At 35.3% G+C, this 26091-nt stretch overlaps 1 protein-coding gene across 1 annotated transcript in view; it reads right to left on the bottom strand.

Moving 5' to 3' along the window:
* The window catches only part of LRP1B (LDL receptor related protein 1B), a 2209913-nt gene that overhangs the window by 940185 nt on the left and 1243637 nt on the right, over positions 1-26091 (bottom strand). The window contains exons 10-11 of the mRNA XM_025261770.3: positions 21590-21733; positions 16183-16419 (exon numbers count right to left, since the gene is read on the bottom strand). Coding sequence (XP_025117555.3) covers positions 16183-16419; positions 21590-21733 — 381 coding nt within the window. The remainder of the gene's footprint in view (positions 1-16182; positions 16420-21589; positions 21734-26091) is intronic.

The following is a 26091-nucleotide window of genomic DNA, read 5'->3' as shown; positions in this document are numbered from 1 at the left end:
TTTTTCTGGAACTCTCTTGCTTTTTAGATGATCCAGCAGATGTTGGCTATTTGATCTCTGGTTCCTCTGCCTTTTCTAAAACCAGCTTGAACATCTGGAAGTTCATGGTCCACATATTGCTGAAGCCTGGCTTGGAGAATTTTAAGCATGACTTTATTAGAGTGTGAGATGAGTACAATTGTGTGGTAGTTTGAGCAATCTTTGGCATTGCCTTTCTTTGGGATTGGAATGAAAACTGACCTTTTCCAGTCCTGTGGCCACTGCTAAGTTTTCCAAATTTGCTGGCATATTGAGTGCAGCACTTTCACAGCATCATCTTTCAGGATTTGAAATAGCTCAAGTGGAATTCCATCACCTCCACTAGCTTTGTTCGTAGTGATGCTTTCTAAGGCCCACTTGACTTCTCATTGCAGGATGTCTGGCTCTAGGTGAGTGATCACACTATCGTGATTATGTGGGTCATGAAAATCTTTTTTGTACAGCTCTACTGTGTATTCTTGCCACCTCTTCTTAATATCTTCTGCTTCTTTTAGGTCCATACCATTTCTGTCCTTTATTGTGCCCATCTTTGCATGAAATGTTCCCTTGGTGTCTCTAATTGTCTTGAAGAGATCTCTAGTCTTTCCCATTCTATTGTTTTTCTTTATTTCTTTGCATTGATCTCTGAGGAAGGTTTCTTGTCTCTCCTTGCTATTTTTTTGGAACTCTGCATTCAAATGGGTATATCTTTCGTTTTCTCCTTTGCTTTTTGCTTCCCTTCTTTTCACAGCTATTTGTAAGGCCTCCTCAGGCAGCCATTTTGGTTTTTTGCATTTCCTTTTCTTGGGGATGGTCTTGATCCCTGTCTCCTGTACAATGTCAGGAACCTCCATCAATAGTTCATCAGGCAATCTGTCTATCAGATCTAGTCCCTTAAATCTATTTCTCACTTTTACTGTATAATCATAAGGGATTTGATTTAAGTCATACCTGAATGGTCTAGTGGTTTTCGCCACTTTCTTCAATTTCAATCTGAATTTGGCAATAAGGAGTTCATGATCTGAGCCTCAGTCAACTTCCAGTCTTATTTTTGCTGACTATATAGAGCTTCTCCATTTTTGGCTGCAAAGAATACAATCAATCTGATTTCGATGTTGACCATCTGGTGATGTCCATGTGTAGAGTCTTCTCTTGTTTTGTTGGAAGAGGGTGTTTGCTATGACCAATGTGTTCTCTTGGCGGAACTCTATTAACCTTTGCCCTGCTTCATTCTGTACTTCAAGGCCAAATTTGCCTGTTACTCCAGGTGTTTCTTGACTTCCTACTTTTGCTTTCCAGTTCCCTATAATGAAAAGGACATCTTTTTTGGGTGTTAGTTCTAGAAGCTATTGTAGGTTTTCATAGAACTGTTCAACTTCAGCTCTTTCGTGTTTCTGGTCGGGGGATAGACTTGGATTACCATGATATTGAATGGTATGCCTTGGAAACGAACAGAGATCACTTTGTCATTTTTGAGATTTCATCCAAGTATGGCATTTTGGACTCTTTTGTTGACTATGATGGCTACTCCATTTCTTCTAAGGGATTCCTGCCGGCAGTAGTAGATATTATGGTCATCTGAGTTAAATTCACCTATTCCAGTCAATCTTAGTTCACTGATTCCTGAATGTCAATCTTCAGTCTTGTCTTCTCCTGTTTGACCACTTCCAATTTGCCTTGATTCATGGACCTAACATTCCAGGTTCCTATGCAAGATCCATTCATGTTCTTTCAAATGGCAAAATTTCACTTATCTTCATGGCTGAGTAATAGTCCATTGTGTGTGCACAGTACTATCTGTCAACCCATGTTACTCAGTGTTATTCACATGATTAAATTTCATTAATTTTTATGGATGAGTAATATTCCATTATGTGCATATGTACATCCCTTAATTTTTATCCACTCATTTATTTTTGGACACTTGCTCCCATGTCTCAGCTACTGTAAATAATGTTCCAATGAACATTGTGGTGCATATGTCTTTTTGGATTAGTGCTTTTATTTCTTGTGTGCTGTGCTTAGTTGCACAGTCATGTCTGACTCTTTGCGATCCCACAGACTGTAGCTTGCCAGCCTCTTCTGTCCATGGTGACTCTCGAGGCAAAAATAGTGAAGTGGGTTGCCATGCCCTTCTTGAGGGAAACCCAGGTTTCCTGCATTGCAGGCAGATTCTATACCATCTGAGCCACCAGGGAAGCCCTTATTTTTGGTAAATATCCAGAAATAAAATTGCTAGATCTATAGTATTTCTATTTTTTAATATTTTAAATAAGCTCCGTATTGTCTTCCATAGTGGTTATACCAATTTCTGTTTCAACTAACAATGTATGAAGGTTCCTTTCTTCTACATTCATACAGTCGCTCTGTTATCTTTTTGATGATAGCCATTCTGACAGGTATACAATGGTTTTTAGTGAGCTTGATTTGCATCTAACTGATTAGAGCTCTTGAACACATGTCCATGTGTCTGTTGGCTATTTGTCTCTTTTGGAAATATGTCTATTGAGATTCTCTGCCAGTTTTTAATAGAACTTTTCATGTTAAGTTCTGTAAGTTCTTTATAAACTTTGATTATTAACTCCTTACCAAATATATTGTTTTCAGATACCTTCTTCCATTCATTAGGATGCTTTTCCATTTTGTTGATGAGTTTCTTCACTGTGTAAAGTTATTTTTAGTTGGAACTTCGTTCTCAAGATTGCCTTGCTAACTGAGAGGTTTTGTGGTACTTTAAAAAAAAAAAAGTTAGTTAGAATTATATGTTCTAGTGCTGTGGAAAATAGCATTGGTATTTTGATAGGGATCATACTGACTATATATTTGAAGTTTGCACCTACAATATTTTAGGTTATGATTGTTCATAGTCTAGTCAATGTGGTCCCGTATGAATTCTAGATAAGAAATTCCCATCAACTCTGATCAATGATGATATACTCTTCAATTTTGCAGTGCTGGTATCAATTTACTCTGTTAAAGAAGTATTTTTCAGTGATTTTTTTGTGTGTGTGTGTGTGGATAAAGAGGGCAAAGTTAGGGCGAACTGTTTGCTTAATCCTACTTTTAATCCTTCACCCCATTTATAATTTGACAAATGCATTCAAACTGAATGAAAACTCTTTCATAATGACAGCTACATTTTCAGTAAACACCTCAACTACTATCTGAAATCTTTAGCAATTAAATGTTTTATATAGGTATAAGACTAGAAATATTAGCAATAAATAATAATCATATTTTGAGATAACCCTTAATCACATCAGCCTTCACCATCTCTTTAATAGTAACATATTTTTTCTGACAATATAATGCATTAATCAATTTTCCTTTTCACAAAGTGAAAACATCCATCACTACTTTCAATTATTTTTTAGTTAAAATGTAATACAAAATGAGTTTATCGAAAGTAGAATACATGTATATCTTTTTGCCTCAAGTGAAATGCCTTTATGGGTAAACTGTGGATGTTTAAAAAGCATCACAAGGGATTCATATGTATCCATAGTAGAACTCAGATACTTTTAAAAATTGATTCTAATGCTAAGGTGAAGAAAAAGCAGTTTTAAAAATATTTCAACTTCATTCTTCAAATTCTCATTTTTATTAAGGACTTATAGACTTGCAGAATTAGGTTCCACTTTGGATGCTGAAAGCCATAAAAGAATATTGAAACACAAAACAATAAAAGAAAGACCAATAATCTACAAAATTACAATTTTTGTTGAGTCCAAATAAAAGCTGGGATTCCAAGGAAACATGACAAGAAATCCAGAATGGCAGTCCTCTTCCAGCAAAAACAAGGCACATGAATGGTACCTTTTCCATAATATAAGGAGGAAGAGGTAACTGCCATAAAAATAGTATTTTTAAAAAGCTAAAATGGTAAAAAATTTTTAAAACCAAGTGTGAATTAATGTGAGAGTTAAGAATTATTGGGAAAGCTTTATACAATAGACTCCTGTCACTGAGTTCACAAAAGAAAAACTGAAGGCACAGTAAGAGAACTGAGAGAGAACCCTGTGTGTCGCACACACATAAAACCTAACATGTTCGCTAGACTTTCCTCTCATACAAAGGAAATCCCCTAAACCACTGGGGAAGGGGAAGCAGACTGTCTCATTCCTAGAAGCAAGATAAAGGTCCTCCGCCTATGAGGGTGGAATAGGAAGAAAAAGTCATCTGCCCCTAGAAAAAGGGCAGGAAAACTTCCCTTCACCAAAAGTAAGGTGAACCGCAGAGAGAAACTGTCATCGAGGGAGGAATAGAAGCCAAATCCATGTGACTCAGAGAGTAGAGTAAGAAATACCGTTGGTCCCACCATGAGTTTGTTACTTGAAAAAAGCAACATTAGCCCAGCACTTTGAGAAGCGTAAGAAATTACTACTAACAATCCAAAACAAAGGTAAGGTGACACTCAGGGAAAAGTTGGAGCAAAGCTTTATGCCTCTAGAGGGTGTACAGTAAAGCTACTTGGACCCAGAATTCTGGACTGATTTAAACAAATAAACAAACAAAACAAAAATAACACAGAAATTTGTCACTCTGTGGTAAGGAGCAAAAGATTATCTCCTACCCAAGACTTCTTATGGTTTTATGGCAGATACTGACTGACAAGGGAGGAGATGCATTGAAAGTTCCATCTCCAGAGCTCAGAACCACAGAATCTAAGACCACAGGCCAGACCAAGAGAATGGAGGATCCCTCTTCCACCCACCATGAGCCTTCCACTTAAAAACAGATCATGATAGTCTACCATCAAAAAGAGGGCAAGAGTGTGGAGAGAGACCCCTCAATGAAGCAGCTATGCAGGGAGTACTGAAAGCTGAAGAATGAGCAGGCACAATCTAGGGTGCACACTAAGTACAACGTAGTATCAACTCATTGCTAAAAGAATCTGAAAGGTTTGGTTTACCAAAGGTAACTATAATAAGAACAACATCCAAACGCAGCCCAGTGACTGAATAGACTGATCAAACTTTCACACTAAAACACTGACAGAGAGATGTACTTCATGCTCCTGGATAATTTTTACTTATTTAAGTCTCTAAGGTTTCCCTACATATACTATTTGAAATTCAAAGAATAATTATGAGACAGACAGAAAGCAAGAGAAGACAAACAACCAATTGAGATAAACTGGTCAACCAAAGAGGCAAAGCTGTAAATAGAATCAGACCTTAAGATGACCTTGATATGGAGACCTTCAGATTTAGACAATGAGTTATCAACATACACCTATCAGAGTGACTCAAATGGAAAAAAAAAAAAAAAAAAGACAGATAATATCATGTGCTGGAGAGAAGGCAGAACAACTGGAACTCTCCTCCCTTGCTGTTGAGAAAGCAAAACGACCCCGCAACTTTGAAAAACATTTTGAACAGATTGAAGAGTTTGACAGTTTCTTATAAAGTTATACATACAATTCTTGTATTAGCATGCAATTCACTTTCAGAAAACACATGTCCATATAATGTACTGTATACAAATGCTTATAATAGCTTTCTTCAAAACTGACCAGACTTGAAACAAGCCAATTGAAAATTAACTTGGAAAAGAATAAAAGTTTTGTGGTGCATCCATTCAGTAAAATACAACCCTACATGAAAAGAGTGAATGTCTGATACACTCACCAACACGACAAAAATAAATAAATAAATAACTTAAAAACATTATCTAAGTAAAGTGAACCAAACTCAAAGGCTATACATTTTGTGATTATAGCTTTGACATTTCAGAAAAAGTAAACTATAGAAAAATAAGTCAGAATAGAAATCAGATTCAGTGGTTGTAAGAAACTAAGGGAACTTTCTTGGGTGATGGGACCATTTCAACTTGACTCTGGTGGTGGTTACTCAACTGATACATTGAACTCTTTACCTAAAAAAGGTGAATTTTGCCATTTATAAATTATGTTGTAATGAACCTGATTTTTAAAATACAACAGTTTATCAGAAGAAAACTATAAGTGTTTACAGTCAAATTTGCAGCCATTTTTGGACCTAACAAATTACCAGTTAATTAAACGGGTAAAGAGTTTTGTCTACATGATACCAGATAACAACTATTATTATATGGACATGTTTTTTCTTTTCTGAAAGTGAACATGCCAATACAAGAATTGTATGTATAACTTTTATAAGAACCTGTCAAACTTCTCAATCTGTTCAAAATGCTTTTAAAGTTGTGGGGTCATTTAATCTAAGATTTTGGCTTTTAAATGTATCTGGCAAAGGTTGCCTTTAAATCAGTCTGTGATGGAACAGGTATGGGGCGTATATACTCCTGGCCAAGTACCATACGTTCCCTCAGCTAGGGCATATTTCCCATAACTCAGTTGTTCAAATGATGTTCATGATTCACAAATCATGACTGGTATCTCCAGAAGTAACATAATTTTCTTTGGGGTGTGAGTTAAAACAGTATAAGCAATGGGACCTGATTAACATGAATTGTTGTAGGATTTGCAATGCATTAGTAAATAAGCAATTTTCCCATCCATCTTGAGAGCTAGTGCCAATCTGAAACTGAAAATAATTTTAATTTTTACATACAACTTTATATGTTTTGTCATTCTGAAGAATTTGTACAGAAAATTAAGTCAGATGATACTGTTCACTGAAATGCAAAATTTTAGAAAGTATGTCAAATCTGGTTTTCCTTACAAATATAGGCAAAAGTAACATCTGAATTGCTACAATTTGGAGGAAAGGACAAGAGGGTGAGAGATTGCTTTCTCACCTCATGTCCAGGTATGGGACCATCTTGAGATTCTTGAGAGATATTTGTGTGTACTTTCATGTTGTTATTTATATTTATTCATTTGTAAACACAAATTTAAGCCTTGAAAAATCAGTTTTAAAGTTTAAAAGAATTAAAGTGATATTAAAACCTGATTTTAAAAAAAGCTAGGAGGATAAACACAAGTGAAAATACTATTTGTTGTCACCTATAAGTGAATTTTCAAAATAGTCTTACTGTTATTTTTCTTATATTTCCTTTTCAGGTGTCATTTGGACTACTGCCTAATGACTATTAGAATATCCTGCAACTTGGTTGATCACTGCTGCAGAATTAGGAGTAATAGTAATTCACTGTAACATTTGTAATGGGATGTTAAAACTTTGATTAGAAGTCAAAAGGATCACAATTGTTTCCATAACTCTTAAATACCTCAATCAGATGAATGGTGTAATGCAGCAGTCCCCAGCCTCATTGGGACCAGGGACTAGTTTCATGGAAGACAATTTTTCCATGGATCAGGGACGTGGGGACGGTTTCGGGATGAACTGAGCACATAACTTTTATTGTGCACTTTATTTCTGATTATTACATCAGCCCCAGCTCAGATCATCAGGTATTAGATCCCAGAGGTTGGAGACCCCTGATGTAAAGGGAGAGTTTAAGGAGATTTCTTTGGAGAGAGATGTTGCCGTTCTATTATTCTCTAGTCCCTATCCTTTAATCCCCCAAGGTGGTAGGAAAGAGAGAATGAAAGGGTGCTTTTTACTTCAACTCTTAGAGATGGGGCTTTGCCTTGGGTATGTAAGAGACCTTTGAATTCTTATTTTTTTCCAAATGTGCAAAACTCACACCTGAGAAAGTCTCATATCTGACAAAGCTAAAGTAGACTCTGGTGGCAGAATACTTAGTGGGGGTTGATTTGTTCTATTTGAACTCCCAGATTGAGGCAGAGAATTTACAAATCATCTGGGGGGCCAAATGTGGATCTCACAGGGGAGTGTATTACCTTGAGGATGTTTGCAATCTGGTTGGTTACAGGGACTCAAACAATAAGAAGAAGGACAGGGACTGGTTGTTCAGGGACACAGAGTTACACACATAGAGTTTTATGCACCTTGGCCAAGGGAAATGTAATTATAGAGATCCAGCAGAACACCTCCAAATAGCTTGCATGTATATACACAGACACATACACATATACATGCCCCAACAGTGACTTTTAAAGACATCACTGGTTCAGAGAGAGGTCAATTTATAATATAACTAGATCACATAAGTCCTTTGCTCTCTCATCATTCCTAGGGGCTTCCCTGGTGGCTCAGACGGTAAAGCGTCTGTCTGCAAAGCAGGAGACCCAGGTTCGATCTCTGGGTTGGGAAGATCCCCTGGAGAAGGAAATGGCAGCCCACTCCAGTATTCTTGCCTGGAAAATCCCATGCACGGTGGAGCCTGGTAGGCTACCATCCATGGGGTTGCAAAGAGTCGGACACGACTGAGCGACTTCACTTCACTCACTTCACCATCATTCCTAACCAATCTTACTCTCTCACCTCTTCATATCAGTGCTGAGAAGTGAGTGGGCGTTGGAAACTCACTAGCAAGCTAGGAGGCATTGCAAGAAAAAGAAATGCAAGGCACAGAAAGAATGAACCAAACTTACCTTTCTTTCCTTTTTTCTGGCCAGAAAACAACATGAGTGGGAAGATTTGATGATACACTGAATTTTCAGATGGTAAAGAATCTGCCTGCAATATAAGAGATCCAGATTCCATCCCTGGGTTGGAAACCCCTGGAGAAGGAAATCACAACCCACTCCAGTATTCTTGCCTGGAGAATTCCACGGACAGAGGAGCCTGGTAGGCTACAGTTAGTAAGATTGCAGAGAGTCAGATACGACTGAGTGACTAACACTTTCCCTTTCATATATGTGTATATGGTGGAATGAGCATGCTAATTACCAAACTGAGGCTGTGCATCTGACTTAACATGTGGAGAGATCTGGCTGTTGCAGAAAGGACTGGGATTTGACCAAGTTTTTCTATAGGATAGGAATATTCACTCTACTGAATACATTTTAACAGTCAATAAAAGGCAAAAATAAAATTATGCTTTAGATAGGTTAGAGTCACATTATTTAACCTATTTGTTATATAGACAATGACTATTATCACTCCCTTAAAATCCTCTCAAAAAGACTAGTTTTAAGGGAACTTGCTCAGCCTGTATTGTGGTATTAGCTGTCACCACAATTTGAGCTAGCATATCCATTTTAGATCTCTCATAGTAAAATCTGCCAAGACTGATTTATCAAATTTTTATTTTTCATCAGAAATTTATATTAACCTAAGCAAAAGCACAATTATAATCAATGATTATAATACCAGTCCTAGGTTAACAGAGGATTCTCAAGTGGTTTCTAAAGTAATAAAGATTATTTAATGCTAAGAATAATTAAGCAACTAGGTTGGATGTATTTCTTTCAATTCATGCTGAAACTTGACATTTATTTAACATGTGCAAAAAGTTGTAATGATCATAATTTTAATGCAACAGTCATATTTGTAATAATATTTCATTGGTACTTTGGAGATTATGAAGTATTTCATGTTTGATCTTTTCACAGTGGACTTCACAGAAACTTCTAAGTCTACTTAGCTTGTGTGTGTGTGTGTGTGTGGTAAGCTCTTTGTCCATGCTTGTGCATATGTATATATTCCTGTGTTGGGTAGAAACAAAGGGAAAGCTGTTTTTTATGTTTATAGTAACCTATTAGCCACATGGCCAATTCTATTTTTTTTATGAATTAATGTATTTTAGAACCTAGATTTCACATTAATGCCAACTTTTCAGGGAAAAAAAGACATTTATTGGCTTAAAGTTTTTTTTTTCCAAATATCTCATACACTTCATGAGAAACATCAATAACTATGAGAAATATGCAAACTAAACATGAATTGAACCAATGTTTTCAGGACTCAAATCTCCAGCAAACTCTGGGAAAACATCTTATTGATAATCAACAAGAGTCAGTGTGTACAAACAGGCCATAACCTAGCTACTCAGCAGGACAACAATATCCATTAGATTCTCAAGAGTTGCAAATGCTTGCAAATCTCTACTTCACAGTTTTAATTAGGAAATGTCTCATGGCTGACAAATGTATTCATTATTTCCTTTAATGGTTGGTCAGAGTCTACATCTCCCAGAGTCTTTAGAGTTCTTCTTTATGAAAAAGTTGGAGTTAACGACAGAAAAATGAGACTGATATTCACCTGCAATCTAATAGCAGATAATAAAGGCTTGTTCTTAATTTTAAAGTGTTTTGCAAGGCATAATGACTATGTTATGTTCAAGGGAACTTTCTAACTTTCATAATTTATTGATGATATCTCACCATGTTTATTTCATCAACTATAACACTCAATGAGACACTTGAAATTCTTAAAGATTTATATAATGGTAAAGTTCATTGGAATCCAAGAACAAATGGTGATCTCCAGAAACAAAAATTATATTCTTACTCTCAGGTAGGTGTCATTTGAAGACAGATCACATCCTATAATCTGTTTTGAGTGGCTACCCTAGTATTGGTTACAATAGAGGCCTGGGAATATTTTTAGAATTCTGAAGTGTGTCTTAAGTTGGTGGTTGTGTGTGTATGTGAGTGTGTGTGTGTGTGTGTGTGTGTGTGTGTGTGTGTGTGTGTGTATGTGGTGGCAGTTATGGTAGCAGGTAAGTGTTACAATGATGGAGTATCAATTAATAATTTATGGCTCAGGTACAATATCATATATTTCAACACAAACCTGGAGGAACTGTTGGATTCTAAAATACTCCAGGGCAGTATGGAGACACTGGAGATGAGACTGAGTGAAGAATACAGTTTAACCCTTCAGATGCTGGACAAGCAATCACAAAAAATCACATAAATACACCGTTTGATATTTTGATTGTATGCCAACAGATTTAAACACATCAACTGGAAGATGTTTTGCCAGAAAGACTGTCTCCTCTTCCTCATGGCTACATTTCTACTCCTATCAAAAAAGAAAGCCTATCTTACATGCTGCCCAAAGTTATTCACTGTTCTCTAACTTAATGGATCCTGTCTTCAGTTAAAGGAAGACTCTGAGGTGTGGAGATGTCTACTCACTCCAGATCTCAATCAAGTAGAATCTACCTTAAGAAGTATTAATATGTAAGGTCAGAATAACAAAGTGCTAAGAGCATAGACTTTGCATTAGTTCCTGTGGCTATTATTACAAATTAACACAAACTTGATGACCTCAAGGCTACAGTTTAATTATGGGAGCTATTGAAACTACAGTTTTTCTGTTGTAGCTGCAGGCATTAATAACTTTCAAACTCAGGAAAAAGGTTTTGAGTGGTTTTGTTTTAATATACTTTAAAGATATGAAACAATGTGAAAGATTAGTTTAACATGCCTTCTATTTGGATATATGTATCCCAGTAGAATTAACTTATATAGCTTAAAAACAAGTACTGCACTAATAGAGTATATGCAATTATAACTTGAATACTAAGTTACTATTTTCATATTTTTCCCTTTCTGCTGGAAATTCTAATTTATTCTGCCATGAAAAATGGATCTTGGATAAGACATCAAGAAGATAAACATTAATTCAATCTTATAAAGAACATTTGTCTTGTTCTGTTAGAGAAAGTAATGATTATATCCATAAGAATTGTTACCAAGGCTATTGCCCTGGAATCATACCCCAGGCCCACCCTCCCAGTGCATGCATGTGTGCTAAGTCCCTTCAGTCATGTTTGACTCTTTGTGATCCCATGGACTTTAGCCCACCAGGCTCCTCTGTCCATGGGATTCTCCAGGCAAGAATACTGGAGTGGGTTGCCATGCCATCTCCCAGGGGATCTTCCCAACCCAGGGAACAAACCAATATTTCTTATATCTCCTGCATTGTCAGGCAGGTTCTTTACCACTAGCTCTACCCGGGAAGCCTTCCCTCCAGGAAACTTTGCAGAAAATCACAACTAACCATACCCTCTAGTTGTTCACAGTACAGAAACAAGAGTCTCACTATAAGAAAACTGTTGCAAACTGGTTCAACTTCAAAAGTGAGACAAATGTCACCCTGCATTTCATTACCATCTTGTATTTATAAGACCCCTGTCTGTACATGATGATGTGAGCCACTTCCAGCCGAGAGAGACCAGAGGACCATTTAAGGATAGAAAAGAGTAACACCCTAGATCCAGGAAGAACCCACCTATTCCCACAAAACCAGTACATATGCTTCCCCCTCGTTAGCCTTACCCTTAAAATCTTGCCCTAATTGTCCCCTGGGTGAGCTCAAACCTGGTACTCTGTGACAACCTAAGAGGAGTGGAATGGGGTGGGAGGTGGGAGAGAGGTACAGGAGGGAGGGGCAAACACATACCTAAGGCTGATTCATGTTGCTGTACAGCAAAACCCAATACAATATTGTAAAACAATTATCCTCCAATTAAAAATAATTAATTAAAAAAAAGCCTTTTGGGCAAGAAGTTGATTTGTGATTAACTTCCATTCTCTGGCAATTGAATAATGATTGTGTTGCTTCAATCTCAGCTTCAGTTTCATTTTTGACTGTGCAGATCCAAATGGGTGAAGAACCCTCCCCACTGAGGCAGTGGGCTGGGTTGGGTTGAGGTTCAAGTGAGGGTTCATAAAACCTAATTCAGTTAACAGAATGACTGTAATGGCTGACTCTTTTGGTAACTGTCTGACTCTTTGCAACCCCACGAACTATACAGTCCATGGAATTCTCCAGGCCAGAATACTGGAGTCGGTATCCATTCCCTTCTCCAGGGGATCTCCAGGCCAGAATCTTGTAGTGGGTACCATTCCCTTCTCCAGGGGATCTCCCCGACCCAGGGATCAAACTCTGGTCTCCCGTATTGCAGGCGGATTCTTTACCATCTGAGCCACAAGGGAAGCCCAAAGAATGACTAATCTCAATTATCTGTCCATTTCATCTATTTTTGCTTCCTGTTGATATCTTTTTTTTTAGAACATTTATTATTATCTTGTTTATTTATGTGTTTATTTAATATCTATTTTTCACCACTTGGATGTCAACTAAATATGAAGCTTCAAGCTATTTACTGCAGCATTCCCATCACCTAGAACAGCACCTGGTTTAGAGAAGGCAGTAAATGAATATTCATTGACCAGACAAATAAATAAATCTAGTAATTAACTAAAAGAGATCAAGAGTATAAATGCTACCAGAATTTGGCAAAAATAATGAAGAGTAAAACAAAATAAAGACTGGTAAATATTTTGTCCTTATAGAAAGTCTATATTTTTTAATCACTAATATGTCTTCATTTCATAGATATTTTCCATAATTATTGAGATATTTGCAAATATCTCAAATGGGTAAGTTTTTCTTTCTTACTTATAGAACTATGTACTGTTTTAATTCACAATATTACAGAAAGACTATAAGATATGTCACATTTAGATAGTTTTCAATAAAATAAGAGAAAAACAAAATCCAAAAAATGAATAAAGATATGTATTTTCCTTGAAGTGCTGTTTTTTTTTTCTTATATACAAAGAATCTGAGCTTTTAGAGGATATGACCAAGATGTTTATGTTTGATGTAAAATCAGCAAAATCATGAAGCGTATATCTAAGTTCAGAATTTCTATTAAGCTTACAAAATCATTTGTCAAACCAAGCATTAGTTCTCAGTCTTCAGGTTAGTTGGTAGACAATCTAGTTAAATGAGTGAACACATACAGAACTTAACTTTTCCGATCCCAAGAATCACAAGTTTTCATTTGCCAAATGTAAGTTCTGTTCTGACATGCTAATCTTGTAGCATAAAGTCTATTATTATTCTCCTTACTGATAAGAAATAATATAAACTAACAAAAATGATATTAAGCTATACCTTCTCTAGGGTTATCAAGATGCTGAACATATATTCAGGTATGACAATCAACAAAATGCTTTTATAACCTTCCTGCTGCCAACGCAACAGTGTACACACTGTACAGAACATGCCTGGCAGTCAAATAGCTATTTGAGTTGACCTCTGTTGCTGGGGTAGAATATACAAAACCCCAATGTCACTGAGAAGATATGGTTACCAAAGTTACAACTGTTAGCTGGAACATTCATTCATAGCACAGGAACTGACACTTTTTGAAAAGAAACCAAGAATCCTCTATATTACATTTCAGTCCCTCTTAAAAATGTCTACGTCAAAATGAGAGCAATCCAAATGCATGTAATTCGAATATGTAAGTTCATTGTCCTTCTAAAATTGTCAGGTTCCTAGTATCTGGTATTGCATTTCAGAGAAAAGTAGGCAGACAGCCCCTGCCTCGTTCAATTTAGAGTAAAAATCTTAACTCTAATCAGACACTCCTTGGGTGTTTAAGTCATGGTAAATTTATATTGCCTTAATCAGTAAACTATAAAAAAGACAAAAACAAGGATATTCTTCATTTTAGGACTTCATTTGTCACTTGCAGAAGGTATACATTTTATCATTAAAGGTTTGGATTAAAGTGAACATGCAGTGAATGAATCATCTTCTCAGGCTGCCCCCAATTCCTCTACAAGACAGGAGACATCACCATTCACTACCACTCATGCTGTAAATAATTTTAGTCTATTTCCCTGCTTTTCTCTACTTTTTCTTTACTTTTTCTCTACTTTTCTCTTCTTCCACTATCTGATTCACTCTACTCCACTATCAAACTGAGTCTCCAAAACATCTTTTCATTCACATTATTCCTTGGCTAAAAAATGATTTCCTCTTACCCCTTCAGGATTCTATCCAGCCCTTTCACCTCACCTTTAAGGCTTCTGATTTCACCACCTTTTGGGATCCACAGCTGCTCTGTCATCATTACCTGTAAATTAAACCTACAGTAATGACCTATTTAATGTTCTTCTCATCCTCTTTCTTGGGTATGTTTTTTGGTGTTTTGTTTTCTCTTGGAATTCCTGATGCTGAAGTATCTTCCACTTCCCTTTGACATTCTTCCTTTAAGCTCTAGGTCAAATACCACTTTCTTCAGAAAAAAGTTCTCTGAGACTCCCCACATAAAGACAACTCTGGGGCTTCCACCATGGTCCGGTGGTTAAGAATGAGCCTTGCAATTCAGGGGATGCAAGTTTGATCTTTGATGATGGACTATGATCCCAGTTGTCGGGAAGCAGCTACCAAGTCTGCATGCCTCTGTGCCACAACCAGAGAGTCCTGTGTGCACCACAGTGAAAGATCTCATATGTTCAATAAAGATTCCATGTGCCACAGCTAAGACCAAATGCAGCCAAATTAAAATATATATATACATTTTAAAAAAATCTTGAAAAAAAAAATCTCTCTTACTTCCTGTGTATTCTTATTACAAAGACATTCTCCATTAATCATGCATCTCTTTGGGCCAGCTCTGAACTTGTTAAATTAAATGCTACAAAGTCTTTATATTTTGGAGATGCTTATATTATCTCCAAAGGTAGATTATGAACTTCTTGAAGACAGTAGCAATTTCTTAACATTTATTTTATCTCCTCTGATAGCTAGTACAGTGTCCTTCATATAATAAGCATATGATTAATGTCCTTAAATCAAGCAGTTTTTTAAATATTTGAGAAGTAAGCAAACTGTATATGTGAGGAAACTGAAGTCCAGAATCATTAGCAACATGCCTATAGGTAACTAGCTGTCAAAGATATAGTGTGCCTGATTATTACAGATGTTTTCTACTCATATAAAAGTTATATAATTTTGTTAATTGATTGGTTGTTCTAAACCAAGCAATTTATGAAACTCACTGATTTTAATAAAGTATATGCATATATACTTAAATATATGCAATAACATATGTATTTATAATAAAAATAGATACAAAAATTTATCTGCAGATAATTGGACATTTCAAGAGTAACTCTAAAGAACTCAATGTGCAATGTCTTATAAAATCAAAAACACTATGCAAGAATTGTGATGATAATAGGGACACTGATATTTTTAATGCACTTTGAGCAACATGACCAATATCCTAGTAAGAACCGAGTATTAAAAGAGTCTCTGATGTCCTATTAAATCTTATGTTCTACTGTATATCACTGTAAACATAAAAGTGTAAATCTACATTTCCCATGAAGGTGGATACATTGCTCAATTTAATTCCCATAATATTTAAAGCATAGAAGACAATTGCAATTCTATTTTACAATGAAAGTTTTAATAAGCTGGTATGTGGAAAAAAGCATTAGAAATATTAGTACTAAAGAAAATGAAATTAACAAATAGTTTTAAATCAACAGTCACTTGGATTCTTCTTAAATTTAGCTTGACAGACATTAGATTTATCCTTTAAAATGCTTTGTTTGTGGGCAGTCTGAAATCTGTGTTACGCATTGTCACTTACCATCTTTCAGGATGGTTTCTCGTTCTGTGCCATCTATTTTCTGCCGGCCAATTAGGAAACTGGTGGTGTCAGCAAAGTAGATATAACTGGTTTCTGCATGAAAATCTAAAGCGCGTGGGTTTACCAGATTCTCTATGGGGATCATGTATTCATCAGCTATTTTGGTATTCAAGTCCATTCCTCTAACAATTCCTGGGCGTCCTTTCCCATAAAAGAGGAACAACTCATTCTTTGGTCCTGCAGAAGAAAGATTACAAACATAAACAACCGATACTGCCTAATCTTCTTTACAATGCATAATGCCACTGTTTAATTAACTGGCACAATTAGTGTTTTTTAAATTCAATACCAAAAATTAAACCCTAAAATATGCCAAATGTATCTTGATGTAAGAAGGCCAGCCAGCTAATTGTATTACTTTAATTCAAACAGAAATTACTTCCATGAATAGGTTGTATTAAGTTAATTATTCTTCAGTCTGTAACTGTCTATGTAGCAAAAACATGATAAATAATTGATAACTTGTAAGTATAAAATGTACATTTATGGAAACATCCAGCACATTTAATTTTACAACTCATTACAATCTATCTAACACATCTGTAGATACTAACTATGGCATTCATTATGTTTGACAATGTTGAAAACTTCAGAATATTTAAAACATGCCCCCTACTCAGAATTTTGCATTGCAGACTAACAAGGGAAGCAAAAATAATCACACACTATCACATAATTTGCACCGAATATATTAGTTTGTATGAACATGTGATTTATTTCTTTAAGAAATGAAATCAAATGCCAGTTACAGCATGACTTCTTCTTCCATATCGTAATTAGAACTTTAGAGGTTAATGCTGTCTGCCAGTAACTGACATACAACACAGCCTTTATCAAAAACTAAAGAAAACAAAAATCTGTGTCCTGGGTTAAAATGCCAGAATCAAGGAAGTTTTTTCTACAGAATGAATGAACTTATTTTGACGTTTATATGAAACTACATGCAAGGCTCTCCTGTTGCTAGGGCACATTATACTTAGTTTAGTTATATAATTTGAAGGGAAAATTTCATACAGAATGGAAAACATATAAAGTTTCATTAAAACTGAAGATATATAAGACTATTATATTTGGATAAATATATCGTAAATGTGATTCCTATTAACTTAAAGTAACTACATTATTAAAATTTGGAGAAAAAAGAAAAACAAAGTAAATACTCATAAACCCAACACCTTCAATGCAAACTATATTATCATTTTATATATTGTCTCTCTTATTTTCTTTCAAAATTAGTGTTAATGAATATGGTGCTGTGCTTAGTTGCTCAGTCATGTCTGACTCTTTGTGACCCCATGGACTCCCACCAGGCTCCTCTGTCCATGGGGATTATTCACGCAAGAATATTGCAGTAGGCTGCCATGCCCTCCTCCATGGGATCTTCCCAACCCAGGGATCGAACCCAGGTCTCCCACACTGTAGGCGGATTCTTTACCATCAGAGCCACCAGGGAAGCCCATATTAAGTATATAGTATATATAATTTTAATATTTAAAGAATAAAAATAAAACATATCTCATGTACCTAGCACAGATCTTAAGAATATCTCCAGGATGTTAGAATGCATGCACATGTCCCAAAATCTATTCCTTTCCATCCCAGAGACAACCAATTTCTCTGGTTATATACAATAATATGGATATTGTTTATCATGTAATTTTTAGAAGTTTTGGCACATAAGTTGTTTGTATTTCTCAACAGTAGATTGTTTGACTTTTGCATGTTTGAACTGCATGTGTGCTATGAGTTGATTTTATTATTATATACTTGATATTCATCTCTGCTTGTTATAGTTCTTATTCATTTTCATGGATATATTATATGCCTCTGTGTGACTATTTTTAATTTGTCTAGCTATTTTTCTAATGCACACTAGTAAGAAGAGGACACTTTTGCATTCTGTTTTTATTACTAAATCTTAGCATTAAAATTATATTCTATGTTGATCCATTAAGTCTTAACATTTCTTAAGTAGGGTCAGTCTAATATATGATAATTTGTCAAATCATTCCTCAGTTGGTTTTATCTTCCTATTATAATAACACTTAGATATGCATTTTTCAACCTGGTATTTTATATAGTTTCTTAGATGATCCCTTAGTATATACTTCCAGAACTGGAATTACTGGTTGAGCAATATTAACAGCCCTCTTCTCTCATTACTCTTACAACCGCTCAGTGTTTACCTACTTTTTATTTTTTTAAAACAATATCATTTTACACTATTAAAAAGTAAATTCATTTGAAAATTAACGTTCCTCTGAATTTCCTACCAACATTATATGAATACTTTATTTTTTAAATGGGATCTTAAGTATGCATTTTAGCACTTAAAAAAATTTAACAATACTTTTTTCTGTTATTAAAAGATCTTTAAAACATTCTTTTCAATGGCAGTATCATGTTAGAGAGGCAGTATCAATGGCAGTATATTGTTAGAGAGGCAATATAATATAGTCAGCTCCTTACCAATTGTAGGATATTTAGATGGTTTCTGGGGTTTTGTTATCATACATGCATTTACAATGGATTTCTTTAGTCAAAAGTAGATGCTAAAGGATGTTATCAGTTTTGTGTCTTTTGTATGTATTATCAAATGTCTTTCCAATAGTGATATCAATTTATAACATATAATATATTATAGTATATTATATATAGATTTTCCAGTTCTATTAGTGATGCATAAGAACACTGGTTTCTCAATATTCATTTTTGCTAACATTTATTTCTGCTAACATATATTTATTTTTAATTGATGCATTAATTAGTAATCAGTAGACCTAATCAGTTTAATACGTGTATACATGTACATGCATGTTTTAAACAAAAATGGTAACTGTTTTCCCATTGTTTTATTCAGTTTTTTTTTTTTTTCAATCACTGGGTACTTTAACTTTCTTCTAATGTGTTTTCTTCTGTTATAGACAATTGAAAACTAAAAATTACACTCCACAGACACTAATATAGCCATGGCTCTAATTTTTATTTAAGTACCTAAATCCAAGTTGACTTAGTATAAGATATACTAACTTGAGTTTGGAATGTGAAAATGAGACCATATTTGGCTGCTTCTGCTGGTATTCATCTAATGGAGAAACTGAATTTTTCTACATTAATCTTCTATTGTGTATATCAAGTGGCAAGGAAAAAGGCTTCTTTTGATTGTGCTTTGTTTTGTTTGCCAGTATATTTAATTTCTGAAGCTAATAATTATGTTGCAAACTTCTTAGTCAGTAGAACTCAGATAAAATGGTGTTTTTGAAGTTATCATTGCTATTTGTGGCCTCCTGATGCCCTAGCTTCTGATGGTGGTAGATGTTTCAGCTTAAGCCAGGTTAACCTGTGGTGGCTATAAAAGGAAAATCCCTGAGTCAGTCTAGAAGCTGCTGCTTCAGGCACCTCAATGATTTTTTAAGTACCTATCTATTTGTGTTTGATCCTTTCTGCTTAAAATAGATATTGTTGTTTCTGTTAATTTAAATGTTAATTTAATTTACCATGATTGAGGGCTTCCCAGGAGCACTAGTGATAAAGAATGTACCTGCCAATTCAGGAGACATAAAGGAGGCTGTTGGATTCCTGAGTTGGAAAGATCCCTTGAAGGAGGAAATGGCAACCCACTCCAGTATTCTTGCCTGGAAAATCCCATGGACAGAGGAGCCGGGAGAGCTACAGTCCAGAATCACAAAGAGTTGAACCTGACTGAAGCGACTTAACACACACGCAAGTACTTTGATTGATCACTGTGTTAGAGACAACTGAAGCTTATGAAAGTCTGCTATTAAATTTTTCCTCCAAGCATGTATGCATATAAAGTTGAGTTAGTACTAAGGATGTACTAGCTTGAGTTTGGAATGTGGAAATGAAACCACCTTTTGCTGCTTCTGCTAATATACATACACCTAGTGGTGGAGAAACAATTTTTCCACATCAATCTTTTTCTTTCGTGTATATCAAGAGGAAAGGAAGAGGGTCTTTTGGTTTGGTTTTCCCATATAACAAACATGTATACGCACACCTACACATGCATGTATATTTATATATGCATAAGTGTGCATGTTTACATTTTTGTATGACATGCCATCACTTTCCAAGTGGTAACCAGAGTGGCTTAAAGGCTGGTTACACACACACACCTCCTATCTTGAGGCTTCTGACACAGTGTCCTCAATTATCTAGAGGACTTCGTGAACATCAGAGTTGGTGTCTCTATAATATTCCTAGCATTTGCTACAAAGTTAGAAATTTTAAACAGTACAAAAATGCATATATTTTATCACAGTTAAGCCTTTTGGGTTCTTAATTTAAAAGTACTTATGCTATGAATTCTAGCCACTTAGATTTAAAATTATAATAAATTTAGAGGTCTCATCTCACCATCTTTAGCAAGCCAATGGCAAGAAAGAAAGAGATGGCAGGGCAGTGACCACAGAAACAGAACAGACAGAAAAAAAAGGTCATGATGAAAGAGAGATAAATATAAAAAAGTATGGTTTTGGGGAAACATTTAAAGACTGTTAGTCTCAACATGGATACCATTTCTATGAGAGATATTAATATTATATCTGATTATGAAGACCTTAATTATACTTGTGCAAAATTTAAAATTAACAAAAGTTAAGAAAAATTAAATATACACTGTAAAAAGAAGACATTATAACCTTAAAAATTATGGTATTTGGGAAATAGACTGATAGTCTCGACATGGATACCATCTCTATGAGGAACATTAATACTATATCTGATTATGAACAATTAAGAACAATGAAATTTTTTGGCATATATCAGAAATAAAATAAAGGTCTAGCTACTAGAAAGCTTTTCAACAAAATTATTAAAAAGATTGATATTTAATTAGTATAGCTCTGGTTACATGGAAAATGAAATAATAAAATAAATTTCACCCCCCAATGCTGCTAAGGTGAAGCATTACTTTATGAGGATTTCTGTTGGACTAAACAACACACCGATTATTAGAAGCAGCATCTTGGTTCAGAAAAGGGAAAATCTGGCCAACCAATGATTGAGGCTCATTAGATCACAAACATTTTTTAGGTAATTAAGGAAAGGATTTCCTAAAAATCTTCCCTAAAGTATGTTTCCCAAAGATCCATAAATTTAGTGATTCTACAGTCTAATTAGGTTTCTCATTCACATTACCATGCACATACAAAAGAAAAAATAAACCTAAATATTGATTTTGAGAAAAATGTCTAGTATACATTTCACAGTGAATTTGACCTGGTGATAGCTCACATTTAACTGACATTGATGCTCCTAATTAATACTAAGAATCCTACTCTGAAGCATTAGCTGCTGGCAAATGTTTGATTTTTCAATAACATACTTTTGCATGACCTGCCATCACTTCCCAAGTTGAAGCCAGTCCTGCAGCGACAGGTCCGTGTTTTGTAACTGCTGCTGAGCAGACAGATGTGAGAACATCCCCCTGGCATTCCATATGGATCCACTTCACACGCATGGCTTCTGACTACAACAAATGAAAAACAGCATGCTTGAAATTCTCCAAAGGAGATATAATTACATGCATTAGTATGTTGAAACTTTGACAGCACAGAAAAGGGAATTCTAGAAAAATAATCTATCTACCCAACTATATCATATCATAATCAATTGGAAAAGAGTTTAAACCCCATGGAAGGTAGGGATTTGCCCAAATACTCCTAAGGCTACCTTTAAAAAAAATTGTAAGAGGTAAAATGCTTTTATGTTTTTTATGTTTATCACACTTAAAAAATATACATATCTGTGACAAATACAAAAAAAATATTGCTAAAATATCCCAGGTTTGTAGTTAAAGCAGAAAAGGATTTCTTCTGAAATAATGTACTATTAGACTTAGTGACTGACTGACCCTGCTAAGTGTCTGACTCTTTGCAAGCCCATGTACTATAGCACTCCAGGATTTGCTGTCCATCACCAACTCCTGGAGCTTGCTCAATCTCATGCTCATTGAGTTGGTGATTCCATCCAACTATCTTATCCTCTGTGGTCCCCTTCTCCTCCTGCCTTCAATCTTTCCCAGTATCAGGGTCTTTTCAAATGAGTCAGTTCTTCTCATCAGGCCAAAGTATTAGAATTTCAACATCAGCATCAGTCCTTCCAATGAATATTCAGGACTTATTTCCTTTAGGATTGACTGGTTTGATCTCCTTGCAGTCCAAGAGACTCTCATGTGTCTTCTCCAACAAAACAGTGCAAAAGAATCAATTCTTCGGGGCTCAGCTTTCTTTATGGCCCAACTCACACATCCATACATGACTACTGGAAAAACCATAGCTTTGACTAACTGGACCCTTATCAGCAAAGTAATGCCTCTGCTTTTTAATGTGCTATCTATATTTGGCATAGCTTTTCTTCCAAGGAGCAAGTGTCTTTTAATTTCACAGCTGCTGTAACCATCTGCCATGATTTTGGAGTGCAAAAAAATAGTCTCTGTTTCTATTGTTTCCCCATCTATTTGCCATTAAGTGATGGGACCAGATGCCATGATCTTGGTCTTTTTAATGTTGAGTTTTAACCAACTTTTTCACTCTCCTCTTTCACTTTCAAGAGGTTCTTCACTTTCTGCTGTAAGGGTGGTGTAATCTGTGTATCTGAGGTTATTGATATTTCTCCCAGAAATCTTGATTCCAGCTTGTGCTTCATCCAGTCCTGCATTTCGTATGATGTACTTTACATAGAAGTTAAATAAGCAGGGTGACAATACAGAGCCTTGATGTACTCCTTCTGGTTCTAACTGCTACTTCTTGACCAGCATACAGACTTCTCAGGAGACAGGTCAGGTGGTCTGATATTCCCATCTCTTTAAAAAAATTTCCACAGTTTGTTGTGAAACTCACTTCAGTATTCTTCCCTGCAAAATCCCATGGACAGAGGATCGCAAAGAGTTGGACATGACTGAATGACTAAGCACACAAGCACACTAAACTAGAATAAATGTGATTCAGTGATCACCTTTATTGAGAAGTGCTGAATTCATTTTTTTTTTTCAATTTTGTGTTCATTGTCATTTGGAGAACCCTCCCACACATGAATTGTGTGTGTGTGTGTGTGTGTGCATTGTAACTGTTAAAGGAGAAGGTTGAGTTTGCATATAGATATTATGGAATAGTAAAATATTTCATGAATGTAGAAATTAGAGAAAAACAAAACAAAACAAAAAATAGGAAAAGCACTAGGTGGAGAAGATGAGAAAAAGAAACACAGGTCAAAGAGAAAAGGAATAAAATCAGTAAGATTTTTATATGATAGTAAGTACATTTCTTTTTAATCACCACTTGGAATTGTGATGAATAATATGATAATTTTCTTCTAATATTAAAACTTATGTGCTTTTGAAAACTATGCTCTGCTTTTTATGTTCCATGTTCTCTAAATGAAAAGATAGCTGTAGTGTAGTTTAACTATCTGTTTTGCCCAAAAGCATTGCTTTTACTTTCCAATCACACCCCATTTCTACTCTAGAGAACATCTTTTGTCAGCTAATTAGCAAGTCTGCACTTTTTCACTTTCTTCACTACTTTTGCTCTCTCCTTTGGATCATGCCCATCGGCATATAAATCTGCCATTGCTTCTGCATCTTGGAGGGAAAATACTACTTTTAATCTTAATTCCCAAGCAACCCTTCCATCAGCTCCCCATTTCCCTGCTTCATCTAATATCAATACTTTTCAAAATTATCCATGCTCATTTTGTACAATTTATTTCTTTCCTTTCTCAGATCTGTTCTAACCAGACATTCTCCTCACCACAAAACTGCACTTGTCAGATCCCTACAAGCGTCACACTGTTAAAACCAATAGCCAATCTATAGTTACTTCCTTGGTGATCACATCCATTTTACTTTCTTTTAAAAGGAAAAAAAAGGTCATCTATATGCCAATGATGCTCAATTGCTATGTCTAGCTAAGACTTTCCCCTGAAATCCAGTCTTGTATATTCAAATAGCTTCTTGATATCTCCTCCTGAATTTATGACAGGCACTCAAAATAATATATGTGTGTGTATATATATATATATATATATATATATATATATATGTTATTTGCACCCAACTTGCTCCAAACTTAGTTTTCCTAAATCTCAGAAATAACTTGGTAATTCCAATTACTCAGCTCAACACATTGTCATCACCTTTGCCTCTCTTTTAAATGTACAACTCATATCAAATTCATCAGGAACTCCTGTTGGTAATATCTTCAAATATATCCTCAGTCTACTTTTCACCACCTTCACTGCTACCATCTTGGTCCAATCCACCGTCATCTCTAACCTTCCATCTTTGTTCCCCATAGCCTACTGTCAACATAGCAACCCTACTGGTTTTTTTAAAAACTAAGTCAGATTTTGAGACTCCTCTACCTAAGGACTATCCATGTCATGCAGAGTATAAGCAAACTTTTTTATAACTGTCTGCGGGGCCCTACTAGTTATTGTTCTCCTTCATTTTTCCAACTTAATTGCCTGCTTCTCTTCCTTGTGTTTGCTCTGCTTCAGACATATGGGTCTCCTTACTGCTCACTTAACTATCCACTATCCAAGCATGTTTTTCCTCATTGAAGCTCCAATACTTTGGCCACCTGATGTGAAGAACTGACTCTCTGGAAAAGATCCGATGCTGGGAAAGATTGACAGCAGGAGGAGAAGGGGACCACAGAGGATAAGATGGTTGGATGGCATCACCAACTTGACGGACATGAATTTAAGCAAGCTCTGGGAGTTGGTGATGGACAGGGAAGCCTGGGGTGCTGCAACCCATGGGGTCACAAAGAGTTGGACACAACTGAGCTGACTGATCTTTCTATCTGTCTCTCTTCTTTAATTACTCCAAGTCTTCATGCAATTTTATCTTTCAATGCAATTTCCTCTGATCATTAAATATAAAATTGTAAACTAATCCTATTCATGACACTCATCTACTTTCTCTCTCTCCATAGCACTTATTATCTTCTAATATAATAATTTACTTACTTTAAAAGAAAAACATTATGTATTTTTTTAAAACAATGCAAATCTTATAAGGTAAATAATGTTTTAGTCTGTTTTACTCAGCTGTATTCTCAATGTACATAAAATAGTTCCTGGCACATAGTATTAATAAAGGATAAAAAAAATAATTGGTAAATTAATAAGACCAAATTTAAATCTTTATCTACAGAATCCCAAGTCTGAATTTCCTGTAAACATATGTGTAACAATACTTTGCCTAAATTGAATTTATGTTAATAGATAAATAATTCTAAATTAGTTTTAATTTGAAGCACAAAAAGATAATGAAAATTCGGGTGATAGTTTTGTATGTTACATTATTCTCTATATAATTGAGCCTACGTTGTATTGATGAACAAGCATCATTAACTTACAATGCAAAATAATTTTCCAGGGATAGTTAGCAATGTTGCAGCCTTCTTGGTGAAAATTATTTTGAATTAACTTGTGTTAAGGAATGGTTGGGAAGTTAATCAAGAGACCCCCAAGTGACTGAAATAAAAACTAGACAGATACTGCAAGAAAGTCACCTGACTTGAAGGTTGTCTCCTAGAATGATAAAATAAAAACTCTAGCATCTCAGCATCTGAGTTTTCTGTATACATACATCAAGAGTGAAAGTTCCTTCCTGAATTTAAATCCAGCCATCATTTCAATTCTATGGCTGTAGAAATGATCCACTAGGAACTGAACAATTTGTCATTTAGACTTTGGAAGGGAGCTCTATTATATTTTATCATGCAGACATGTACATTTTTGCTATCAAAACAGAGAATTTATGGCTCACCCACTTTGACACCACACAAAGGCACAAGAGTCATATCTCCATTCAATTCA

The sequence above is a fragment of the Bubalus bubalis genome, chromosome 2, assembly GCF_019923935.1.
Source record: "Bubalus bubalis isolate 160015118507 breed Murrah chromosome 2, NDDB_SH_1, whole genome shotgun sequence".
NCBI classification, from domain to species: domain Eukaryota; kingdom Metazoa; phylum Chordata; class Mammalia; order Artiodactyla; family Bovidae; genus Bubalus; species Bubalus bubalis.
Note: the sequence above shows the minus strand (reverse complement) of the source record. Positions and strands in the feature narration are given on the sequence as shown.